This window comes from Pantherophis guttatus, chromosome 8 (genome assembly GCF_059756535.1).
Source record: "Pantherophis guttatus breed Tessera chromosome 8, ASM5975653v1, whole genome shotgun sequence".
In the NCBI taxonomy this organism is placed as follows: Eukaryota; Metazoa; Chordata; class Lepidosauria; order Squamata; family Colubridae; genus Pantherophis; species Pantherophis guttatus.
The window spans coordinates 81,027,007-81,039,861 of record NC_142070.1 but is presented as its reverse complement, the minus strand read 5'-3'; the positions used below and the strand labels follow the sequence as shown (position 1 = coordinate 81,039,861).

The window sequence follows — 12,855 nt, the reverse complement described above, 5'->3', positions numbered from 1 at the left end:
ATCCGGCCCCCAGGCCTTGAGTTTGACACCCCCCGGTCTAGGACAAGCTGCCGTGGCTAACTCACCATGGCCAAATTGCCCCGGCTATCTCGCCTCGGCCAACTGGCCACCGAACAACTCGCTGCGGGACAAGAAGTTGTACTAAGATCAAAGAAATGGTGGAATAGAATCGTTAAAAGAAGGCTGCCCAAGGAGGGACAAAACGAAACGGGAATGAGAAAAAATTAAAATATATATTTTTAAATGATTTTAAATAATTCAACAGAATTGTTGGGTTGTGCTTGGTGAGGTGGCTGTGGCGAGTTAGCCCATTCCGTTTCTTATCAATCCATAGTTGAGGTCTCCATCTCAACTTCCACCAGCCCAGTCTTTTCCCGAAGTCGTTTCTTTGGGTTGATCGATTCTGGCAGTAGATCTGTGTGACCCTCGATCTGGAGAGGCTCGGGGTTCAGGGATCCTTTCCCCAGCCCCTTCCTGGCCCACCTCCGCTTTCCAAACCGCCACCATAGACTTCATAACTTCTCCTGGCGCATTAAAAATAATACTTGGCAGACAACAACGATTGAAGTCACATATTCAAATGTCGGGGGTTTGGGGGTGCCCCTGGCCTGTTTTTCCTTGCCTTCAAATTAGGGGTACGCAAAATATGCTGAACTCACCAGGCTGAGAGATCACGAAGGATTTTGCTTTCAGAGTGGATTAGTAGCGGGCTCCCTGTTCCTACGGACCAAGTGGCGTCTGCTTGGAAGAGTCAGGATCAGGCTGGGGTGGGGTGATGCGGGGGCAGAGATTCCCCCAGCTGGCATCCCTGGAAAGAGGTGGGGCTGAGTGGCTCGGTCAGCCCATCCTCTGGGGGGCCATTTGGGTCTGAGGATCAGGAGGTAGATGCAAAAATCAAAAAGTTGATGGCGCCACCTCCGAAGCAAGTCCAGGCTGGGCTCAAGGATAGCGGCCGATGGGACACTTGGTGGTCATCACAGGTGATGTTGGCGCATTGTTTAGAAGGCATGAACCAGCAGAGAGAGAGACAAGTATCTTTCCACCCAAGGGGTTTAGCATCTGCGTGGGCATCCCCTTGGCATCTCCACAACTGTCAAGAGCATCAAACGAGCTACGTCTTCAATTAGAATCATAGGATCTTGAGGTTGGAAGGGACCCGGGAGGTCTTCTACTCCAACCCCCTGCCCAATTTAAGAATCCTTATATCATCCCGGACAAATGGCTGTCCAATCTCTTCTTAGAAAACGAAATTTGCGCAATTTAGCATTTTGTTCATTCCGTGGTTCAGAAGAGTCTTGACGATAGGGCAAGAAGGGACCTTGGAGGTCCTCTAGTCCATCCCCCTGCTCAAGGTAGGAGACCTTGTACCGTTCCAGACAAATGGCTGCCCAATCTTTTCTTGAAGACCTCCAGCGATGGGACACCCACAACTCTGGGAGGCAGGCTGTTCCATTGTTTAATTGCTCTCACTGTCAGGTGAGTTCCAAGTAGGACCTCTCTTTGAGGAACTTCTACCCATTGGTGGTGGGGCATCTGTCCCACCGAACAACGAAGCCATGGCTGCAGATGCAGCTGGTGGATAGAAGGGAAAGCTCTCCACTGTCACCAAGCTAACCTTTGGCTGATGCCCAGATGATGACTTTGGACAACCAACATGGTAGAGGATCTACTCCCAGCACCTCTGTCCAATGACTTGTTCTAGACTTCCCTTCACAAATCACCTTCAGCAGGTAGGTGAAACTTCCCTGGATCCTTCACAGAAGGAACAAGTGTTGGGAAAAGCTTCCTTAGCTTGACCGTTCATCTTAGATACTTCTTCTTGGCCAACCCTTGGTGGGGATGGAAATAAGAGAAGGCATCTAGTGCTGGAGGAGTGGTGTGGTGGCCTAGAGGTGGACCTCTTGCCTCACAATCAGGAGGTTGTGAGTTCGATCCTAGGTAGAGGCAGATATTTCTCTCTCTGGGCACAATGAGAATATATCTGCCGAACAAAACTCCGCACTGGCAACAGGGAAGGGCATCCGGCCAGTAAACACTCTGCTAACTCCATTCAGTTGCCCAGACTCCAGCAAAGGATTATGAGGTCATTAAAAGATGATGATGATTATCTTCTAATGCTATACTGGCATTTCAGCTCATGGATGTTTCCCGTGCCAGGAAGCATAACTTGAATAGAATCCTCAACATGGAAAGGTTGAAGGGAACCCTAGAAATCATGTAGTCCAGTCTCCTGCAGGAATCTGTTCCTGCAGCTTCTCCGATGACGGCCAGCCGAGGAAGGAGAGTCCAAAGCAATCAACTCCGTTGCTGGACAGATTATTATTATTATTATTATTATTATTATTATTATTATTATTATTATTATTATTATTACAATTCTCCTTTTGTGGCTAGCCTGAATCACAAACTGCCGTCAAAGCAGACTTCCTTCTGGCTTGGGACCTTCTCCCAAGTCATCAGCAGCCACCCCCCCCCCAGCTCATCATCCCTCCCCCCACAGCCTAAACATTTCTTGCTAAGTAGAGAGATAGTTGGGTCTAGTGGCCAAGGCGCCAGGTTAGAAAGCGGGAGACCAGGAATTCTAGTCCCGCCTTGGACCCAAAGCCAGCTTGGCTTCATGCCTAAGGAGGGACTATAGGATCAGAGTGGCAGGTCTGAGATCCTACCATGATGCCGACTCTGCATCCGAGGCAATTTCGGACAGCCGGTACCAGAAGATCCCTCATTTTGGCCGTCCCACCAGGTAGGTAGGTAAGTTCCCAACCTTGTTAATACTTTGCAAAGGGAAAATTCAGTTTCGGGACTCATCCTAGGCTGCTTCTCTCTGCTTGTGGAGATGCATATCTATTACACCAGGAGTCCCCCACTCCTCGGTTTATGGACCCACACAGGGCCGTGGCATGCCAGCAACCGGGCCACGCAAACAAGCGAAGCCCCATCCACGGGATGCAGGTAGCACGCAAAACCAAAAGATTGTGGGGGGGGGGGACCACTGTGTTACACAGATCTAGACTAAGGCCAGTTGAACTCTTATCCAGGTTCTAGATTTCAGTTGTGGCTGTTTTGCGACCTATACTATATATGGTCACAGGTAGTCCTCGATTTACGACAGTCCATTTAGTGACCGTTGAAAGTTACAACGGCGCTGAAAAAAAGGACTTATGGCCGTTTTTCACACTTACGACCATTGCAGCATCCCGTCATGTGATCAAAATCCAGACGCTCGGCAACTGACTCCCGGGGGGGGGGGGCTGGAGTGTCACGCGACAAGCAAATTCGTCGGGGAAGCCAGATTCGCTGAACAACGACCGGGTTTAACTAACTCGGCCGCTGCGGCAATTCGCAACCGCGGCAAGGAAAGTCGTAAAACGGGGGCAGCGCTCACTTAACCGACGTCTCACTTAGCAACAGAAATTCCGGGCTCCGTTGTGGTCGTAAAGCAAGGAACTAGCTGTACTGATGTAACAATTTCAGCGGTTCACTTAACAACCGTGGCAAGAAAGGCCGTAACATAGGTCAAAACGCACTTAACCCGCGTTTCTCTTAGCAACATAAACGTTGGGCACAATTGCAGTCGTAAGTTGAGGACGAGCTGTATTTAATGTCCCCGTTCTTGATCTGATTTTGTGGCTCTCCTCCCAGAACCCACGTGGGTTGTCCTGGAGCAGTTTACACACAGGGTGCACCGGAGAGTTGGTCTGTTAACGTTGTTGAGCTGTCCCTTTGTCCTCTTATTGCTTTTCTGTGGCGACATTAGTTCTAGCCAGAGCCGTGTTCTCTGCGGAAAAACACATTCGGGCTCATAAAATGGCCCGATTGCGGTTGTATCTCAAGGACTACCTGTAAATCTCAAGGTGGGGGGGATGGTGGAAATCCTCCATAAATTACAGCCATTGGCATCTTGGAGTCTTAGTGGATAACCAATTAAATATGAGCCTTGGTGGAGCAGCAGACAAAAGCACTGTTAAGTAACACCAGCTGCCTGCAATTACTGCGAGTTCGAATCTCACCAGGCTCAAGGTTGACTCAGCCTTCCATCCTTCCGAGGTAGGTAAAATGAGGACCCGGATTGTGGGGGCAATAAGCTGACTTTGTATAAAAAAGAACATCGCTTAGGCGGGGGCCAAAAAGCCCTACTAAGCAGGTATATACAAAAGTATGAAGGCTATTGCTTAAGGCATTGTAAGCCGCCCTGAGTCTCCGGAGAAGGGCAGCATATAAATTGAACGAACGAATGAATGAATGAATGAATGAATGAATGAATGAATGAATGAATGAATAAATAAATAAATAAATAAATAAATAAATAAATAAATAAATAAGCAAGCAAGCAAGCAAGCAAGCAAGCAAGCAAGCAAGCAAGCAAGCAAGCAAGCCTTGGTAGTACAGTGGTCTAAGGCACCCTGTTATTAAGCTGGTTATTAAGACCAGCTGCCTGCAATTACTGCAGGGTTCGAATCTCGCCAAGGCTCAAGGTTGACTCAGCCTTCCATCCTTTCTAAGGTAGGTAAAATGAGGACCCAGTTTGTGGGGGCAATAAGCTGACTTTGTATAAATATACAAAAGGATGAAGGCTATTGCTTAGCACATTGTAAGCCGCCCTGAGTCTCCGGAGAAGGGCGGCATATAAATCAAATTAAAATAAATAATAAATAAATAAATAAATAAGTAAGTAAGTAAGTAAGTAAGTAAGTAAGTAAGTAAGTAAGTAAGTAAATAAATAAATAGTGTGCAGCAGCAGCCAAAAAAGCCAATGCAATCCTAAATTGCATTAACAGAGGGATGCAGTCAAGATCAAGGGAAGTCCTAATACCTCTCTGTAAAGCCTTAGTAAGACCACACCTAGAGTACTGCATACAGTTTTGGTCACCACACTATAAAACAGATGTTGAGACTCTAAAAAGAGTCCTATTAGCCATCAAACCTCAAAAACACACTTTTCCGAAAAGGTTTCCACATTTTGGGCCACTACTGTATATACCATCTTCTTACAAATCCGAGAAGACAAATTGACATGTTTACAATATATATGTAGCCTAATATTAGCCGTGTGTGTGTGAGTGAGAGAGAGAGAGAGAGAGAGAGAGAGAAAGACCTGTGGATTAATTTATGGAATAATTCTTCGTTCCTAGATAAAATACTGTGGATTGAAAAAGAATTCTCTGCCACGCAATATGATATAACCGATTTCGAACCCCCTATTATCTTCCTCGAATCTTTTAATCTTTATATGCGAGTCTACTGTGTTTAAAAGAAAAGTTTGTGACGTTAACGCTGAGAAAATCCCATTGCTTTTACACGTAAGGGTTGGGTTGCCTTTTTTAAAAAACGAGTCCTTAAAAACAATCGAATTTGATTCCCTAAAACCATGTTGGGACTTGCAATGACCCAATTGCCAAATTTACGCAGTCGTAAGGGGCTTTCCCATCCAACAATTAGGTTGCAATTCCAAAAATCCTTTTGCTTTCGTTTAGTTAACGTCTTTTATTCAGTTTGCATGTTATTTGGCCAAGGTTATTAATTCGGTTTTCTGTAATAAATGGGAATGAATGAACTCTTACTCTTTCCAGAGGGAAATACCTGAAAAACGGTTGCAAGAAAATAGAAGCTAGTTCAGGCAGGTTAAAAGTTGTTCCCAAAAGTATAGAATTTATTTAGTTAACAATTTGATTTATTTCTACTTATTTTATTTATTTATTTATTTATTTATTTTCAATTTATATACCGCCCTTCTCCCTGAGGACTCAGGGCGGTGCACAGCCAGAATTAAAAACATGAAATACAAATATTAAAAACAATTAAAATCTATATAAATTTGGCCCAAAATTTAAAAAACCACAAACCAATTAAACATTTAAAAATTTAAAAAATTTCTTCCTAAGAAGAATTTATTACAAGGGAATTCTAGGGAATTCCCTTTATTACAAGGGAATTCTAGGGAAGGCCAGTAATGGCTAACCTTTTTAATATCGCGTGCCAGGAGCCCCACCTACCCCCGCTCCTGGCACACGATGGTATGGTGGGCCCAGTAGGCCCAATTTTCTCTCTCCCCAGGCTCCAGAGCCTTTCTAGGAGCCTGGGGAGGGAGAAAACGGCCTTCCCCACCCCCCACAGGGGTCCCACCGGAAGTTGGCAAATGGGACATTTCCGGCCTCTGGAGGGTCTCGGGGGGGAGGCCGTTTTCGCCCTCCCCAGGCTCCTAGAAAGGCTCTGGAGTCTGGAGAGAGCGAAAAACGGGCCTTCCGCACCCCAACCCCCACCCCGAGGCCCTCTGGAGGCAGGAAACAGCCTCTTTCCCTACTTCCTGTGGGCCCAGAAGGCCCAAAAATCAGCTGGCTGGCGCACACATGCACGCCGGAGTTGAGCTCACGTGCCCACCGATACAGCTACGCGTGCCACCTGGGGCAGGCGTTGCCATAGGTTCATCATCACGGGTTTAGGCTATAGGTAGTCCTCGACTTACAACAGCTTATTTAGTGACTGTTCAAAGTTACAATGACACTGGAAAAAAAGTGACTTAGGACCATTATTCACAGTTACCGCCTTTCCGGCATCCCTGATCAAAAATTCAGACCCTTGGCAACTGACTCATATTTATGACAGTTGCCATGTCCCAAAGTCACGTGATCCCTTTTTGCGACCGTCCGACAAGCAAAGCCCATGGGGGAAGCCCGCGGTACTAACTTATCAACTTGTGCAGTGATTCACCGAACAAGTTCCTAATTTAACAAACGCAATGATTCACTTAGCAACTGCGGTACGGAAAGTCGTAAGAGGGGGGCAGAACTTGCCAGACAAATGTTTTCCTTAGCAGCATAGATGTTGGTGCTTAATTGTGGCCGTAACTCGAGGACTACCTGTGGTCTTGATACATGACGTTTATATGAAATCACATCTGCTCCAAATACTCACCAGGGTTGTGAGTTCCGATGCTGCTTTTCCCGGATTTTTTAATAAACCCTTTGGAGGACGGAGAACCAAATTAGCAAAAGTATTGAATTCAAAATGGCAGATATTGCTCTCTCTGGGCACAGTGAGAATATGCCGTATTTTTCGGAGTATAAGACGCACCTACCTTTTTTGGTGAGGAAAAGAAGAAAAAGAAATCTCCCTCTGCCTCTGAGCAATTTTGCCTCGTTGCAGTAAACAGCAAACAGCCTGCTTTACTTTCAGTTTCGTTTTCAGCATAGCTTGATTAGCACAAGGAAGAAAAAAAAAATCTGCTCCCCGCAATTTACCTCCTTGCAGCAAGCAGCAGAGTCCTGCACAAAACAGCTGAGAGCAAATCAGCTGAGAGTCGGGAGGCTGATTCAATCAACTGGTGCTAATTAGGCTGTGTTGAAGCTGAAATGGGCTATTTCTTCTTGCTGTTTGCTTGCAAGGAGGGTAAACTGCTGTGAGGCAGAGGCCAAAGGGTGGGGGCCAGTGGGTGGGCGGGGCTACATTTGGTGTATAAGACGCACCTAAATTTTCGCCCCCTTTTAGGAGGGAAAAAGCTGCGTCTTATACTCCGAAAAATACGGTATATCTGCTGAACAAAACTCCGTGTTGGTGACAGGAAGGGCATCCGGCCAGTAAAACACTCTGCTAGCTCCATTCAGTTGCCCAGACTCCACACACACACACCCCACAAGGGATTATGAGTGTTGTTAAAAGAGGATGATGATTATTGAATTCAAAATGGCGTCCAACTGTGACGGGCTTTTGCAATGCTGATTCTCACCTTCTGGCTTTCTTGATTTAGAATTTTTCGAACTCATATCCAAAGTCCAGAGTAACCGAGCCGACGACCAGCGAGGGTTGCTGCGAAAAGAAGACCTGGTTTTGCCCGACTTCCTTCAAATGCCACCATGCCAGATGGGCGTTTGCACATCTGTCCCCAGGGATGCTACAGGCACTTCTCCGAGGACGCCCCATCCTGACGGCCAGGAGAAAAGGAGCCAGGAGGACAGGAGATGCCCACAATCCCCAACCGACTCGGCAGCCGGACAAAGAGGTCCAGAGAAGGCTCTGGGGATGCCCGTGGCCCTCAACCAAGCGGCCAACGGTGGCACCGGCCCTGGCACTGCCCCCCGCCCTCCGAATCTGCTTCTGCAGGGCCACCGCAGGTGGGAAGAAGAGGTAGAGACAATGGAGGAGGAGGAGGAGGAGGAAGACGTCCTGGCAGACGTGACCCTTGTGCCCGAGGGGGACATCGCCAGCCCCCCAAACCGCAGGCTGACCCTCCCCGAGACGGGAAGTCCCACCGAGACCAAAAGCGCCTCCGAGAAATTCAGACCAGGTATTTCCAGATGTCGAATGGCTTGGGAATCATTCACTGTGATGCTGTTCGTGGCATTGTTTGTTACACCGGCTTACGCCCAAAGATCCTGGGACAGGCAGTCCTCGACTTAACAACGTTAACGCTTAGTGACCGTTCGAAGTTGCAACCGCCCTGAAAAAAGGGACTTACGGCCTTTTTTTTCATGGTTACGGCCTCTGTGGCATCCCCACGCTCATAGAATAATATTGGAATAGAACAGAACAGAACAGAATAATATTGGAAAAGAATAGAATAATATTGGAATGGAATGGAATAGAACGGAATAGAACAGAACAAAACAGAACAGAATAATATTGGAAAAGAATAGAATAATACTGGAATAGAACAGAACAAAACAGAACAGAACAAAATAATATTGGAAAAGAATAGAATAATATTGGAATGGAATGGAATAGAACGGAATAGAACAAAACAGAACAGAACAGAATAATATTGGAAAAGAATAGAATAATATTGGAATAGAACAGAACAAAACAGAACAGAACAGAATAATATTGGAAAAGAATAGAATAATATTGGAATGGAATGGAATAGAACGGAATAGAACAGAACAAAACAGAACAGAACAGAATAATATTGGAAAAGAATAGAATAATATTGGAATAGAACAGAACAAAACAGAATAATATTGGAAAAGAATAGAATAATATTGGAATAGAACAGAATAAAACAACAGAACAGAATAATATTGGAAAAGAATAGAATAATATTGGAATGGAATGGAATAGAACGGAATAGAACAGAACAAAACAGAACAGAATAATATTGGAAAAGAATAGAATAATATTGGAATAGAACAGAACAAAACAACAGAACAGAATAATATTGGAAAAGAATAGAATAATATTGGAATGGAATGGAATAGAATGGAATAGAGCAGAACAAAACAGAACAGAATAATATTGGAAAAGAATAGAATAATATTGGAATAGAACAGAACAAAACAGAACAGAACAGAATAATATTGGAAAAGAATAGAATAATATTGGAATGGAATGGAATAGAACGGAATAGAACAGAACAAAACAGAACAGAATAATATTGGAAAAGAATAGAATAATATTGGAATGGAATGGAATAGAATGGAATAGAGCAGAACAAAACAGAACAGAATAATATTGGAAAAGAATAGAATAATATTGGAATAGAACAGAACAAAACAGAACAGAACAGAATAATATTGGAAAAGAATAGAATAATATTGGAATGGAATGGAATAGAACGGAATAGAACAGAACAAAACAGAACAGAATAATATTGGAAAAGAATAGAATAATATTGGAATGGAATGGAATAGAACGGAATAGAACAGAACCGAACAGAACAGAATAATATTGGAAAAGAATAGAATAATATTGGAAAAGAATAGAATAATATTGGAAAAGAATAGAATAATATTGGAATAGAATAGAATAGAATAGAATAGAATAGAATAGAATAGAATAGAATAGAATAGAATAGAATAGAATAGAATATGGAATGGAATGGAATGGAATGGAATGGAATGGAATGGAAGGAATGAAGATAGGATAGGATAGAATAGAATAGAATAGAATAGAATAGAATAGAATAGAATAGAATAGGAGTTGGAAGGGACCTTGAAGATCTTCTAGTCCAACCCCTTGCTTAGCCAGGAAGCCACTTCAGACAAAGATCATTCTAAGCCAGGAAACAGAGCGAAAGAAATAGCGTCGCAACTCACGTCACAATGTGAAGCCCTGTCATCTTCCCTCTTCCCTTTTTCCTCTGTGTTCTAGGTGTGCTCCCTAAGCCTAGAACCCACTCCCGAGGCAGCGAGGGGAGCCTTGACGACCCAACCTCCCCAAACCGTCGTCGTGACTTCAACCCCGCCGGGATCCGAAAGGAAACTTGTAGGCCTGAACTCCCGATCCGTTGCGTCATCGATGTGGACAGTGTTACGACATCGCCAGGCCCGCGGTGGTCTTCTCCCGAACCGGAGAGCCATGTCCTTTGTGACGGCGGCGTCTCGGAGCTCAGGGCCGGCCAGCCGAAAAGACAAACGAGAACTCAAAGGACATCCAACCTTCCCTCTGTCCCTGCGGCCGGGAGTGCGGAGAACGAGGGTCCTTGTAAGGCGACTTTCGTTTGAAAGTCTGGAGACGACAACTCCTGGGGCTTTGGCTACCTGTGGCATTCACCTGTGGAGCCACGGTGGCGCAGTGGTGGGAATGCGGTACTGCAGGCTACTTCTGCTGACTGCCGGCTGCCTGCAATTTGGCAGTTTGAATCTCACCAGGCTCAAGGTTGACTCAGCCTCCCGTCCTTCTGAGGTCGGTAAAATGAGGCCCCAAAATTGTTGGGGGCAAGAGGCTGACTCTGTAAACTGCTTAGAGAGAGCTGTAAAGCCCTGTGAAGCAGTATATAAGTCTTAAGGGTTATTGCTATTCGAGTAGCGAATACTCTGGGCAGCCCAACCGTCATATTGTTATCTTCCTTCCTTCTTTCCTTCCTTCCTTCCTTCCTTCCTTCCTTCCTTCCTTCCTTCCTTCCTTCCTTCCTTCCTTCCCTTCCCTTCCCTTCCCTTCCCTTCCCTTCCCTTCCCTTCCCTTCCCTTCCCTTCCCTTCCCTTCCCTTCCCTTCCTTCCCTCCCTCCCTCCCTCCCAGTAGTTCGAGTGCAGTATTGCAGGTTAACTCTGCCCAGTGCCAACAATTCGATCTTGACCTGCTCCAAGGTTGACTCAGCCTTCCGTCCTTCCGAGTTCGGTAAAACGAGGATCCAGATTGTTGGGGTGGCTAGAGGCTGACTCTGTAAACCACTTAGAGAGACCTGTAAAGCACTGTGAAGCAGTATATAAGTCTATGTGCTATTGCTATTGCCCTTCCTTCCTTCCTTCCTTCCTTCCTTCCTTCCTTCCTCCCTCCCTCCCTCCTTCCTCCTTCCTTCCTTCCTTCCCTCCTTCCTTCCTTCCTTCCCTCCCTCCCTCCCTCCCTCCCTCCCTCCCTCCCAGTGGTTAGAAAGCAGTATTGCAGGTTAACTCTGCCCAATGCCAGCAGTTCAATCCTGACCTGCTCCAAGGTTGACTCAGCCTTCCGTCCTTCCAAGGTCGGTAAAACGAGGATCCAGATTGTTGCGGATAATAGGCTGACTCTAAACTGCTTAGAGAGGGGCTGTAAATCACTGTGAAGCGGTATATAAGTCTAAGGGTTATCGCTATTCGAGTAGCGAATACTCTGGGCAGCCCAACCGTCACCGGGCAGAAGGGAATTTAGTGACGCCCGTTTGAGAACGCGGAACAGATGCATTCGTCCCAAACCTTAACACCGAAGCTTCTCCCCGTTGTAGGTTCGGCAACTATAAATATGCTATTCGACATACGTCACTTTCACTCTTTGCTTGTGTACCCATCCTGGCAAAATCACTGAGGAGAAGCGACTCCGGCCCAAACGGATGTTGCAAAATTCACCGCAGTCCACCGAGGATTCGCGTGATACTCCAATCCTGAGTTTACCATGGCAGCCCCTAAAAAATTAGGGATTTTCTTACTTCCTTTGCCGGTGACACGATTCCACAGCTGCCCAAGTATATACAGTAGTGGCCAAAATTGTGGAAACCTTTTGGGAAAAGTGTATTTTCTAAAACTAGCTAATAACACCACTTTTTTTTTGGAGTAGTGCCATAAAATTATATATCAACGGAAAGATAATTCAATCAAGAATGTCATGCAATAACTTTTAGGAAGGATTTGCTATTAGAATAGCAGTCACGGTATAAAGAAGAAAAGTGAAACATGTAGAAAAAAACGAGATATATAAAAATGATCACTATAGAAAAAAATAAGAATTATTAACGTGTCAGTTAATTCTTCGTTGGGTAACCTTTAGCATGAATGATGGCCTTACAACGTCTTCCCACGGAGGGAACCAAGTCTTTGAGTTCTGCAGCTGTGATAATGTGAAACCAAGATGGAATGATGGCTTCTATTAACTGGGTTTTATTGCTGGGTCGCTTCTGACTAACCAGTTTCTTTAGTCAGCTCCATAAATTTCCAATTGGGTTAAGGCTATTCCCAAACTATTCCAGCAGTGGAGTAGGATTATCTCGAAACTCCAAAAAATAAAAGTGGTGATATTAGCCATCAAACCTCAAAAATACACTTTTCCCAAAAGGTTTCCACAATTTTGGCCACTACTGTACAAATATATCTAATGCAGTTTTTCAGACACCAGGGACCAGTTCCTTGGAGAGAGGTTTTTCAGTGGACCGGAGGGACCATCGTTTTGCATGCTGCCTGCGTCCCACGGATAAAGCTTTGCTTTTTTGCACAGACCAGTTTGTGGCACATCGTGGCCTGTTGCCAGTCTAGAGACAGGAGTTTAGCGACAGTCCTATTCTAAAGGTCCACCCTGTTTGAACGAACATCAATGTATTTTTCTAGCCCTTTGCCCTGAGAGTTTAGGAATTATGAAGTTTGTAGGCCACAGACATGAGTCAAAAACGAACGAGAAGCGAATCAGCAAAAAGGATCTCCTGATGGTCATATCTTCTCAACCTCGTGGTGATCGTGGTGTTC

General features: G+C 45.3%; 1 protein-coding gene across 2 annotated transcripts in view; it reads left to right on the top strand.

The window, feature by feature from the left end:
* Positions 1–10,818, top strand: part of RGS12 (regulator of G protein signaling 12) — a 58,883-nt gene extending 48,065 nt beyond the window's left edge. The window contains exons 16-17 of one of the 2 annotated variants that reach the window (XR_015729288.1): positions 7,745–8,281; positions 10,081–10,760. Coding sequence is in view for 1 of the 2 variants with exons in the window: in XM_087875541.1 (XP_087731667.1) it covers positions 7,745–8,281; positions 10,081–10,433 (890 nt within the window). In the remaining variant the exon portion in view is untranslated. Of the gene's footprint in view, positions 1–7,744; positions 8,282–10,080 lie in introns of both variants that reach the window. The other variant, XM_087875541.1, reaches the window with a different exon arrangement.
* Positions 10,819–12,855: the final 2,037 nt, after the last annotated feature.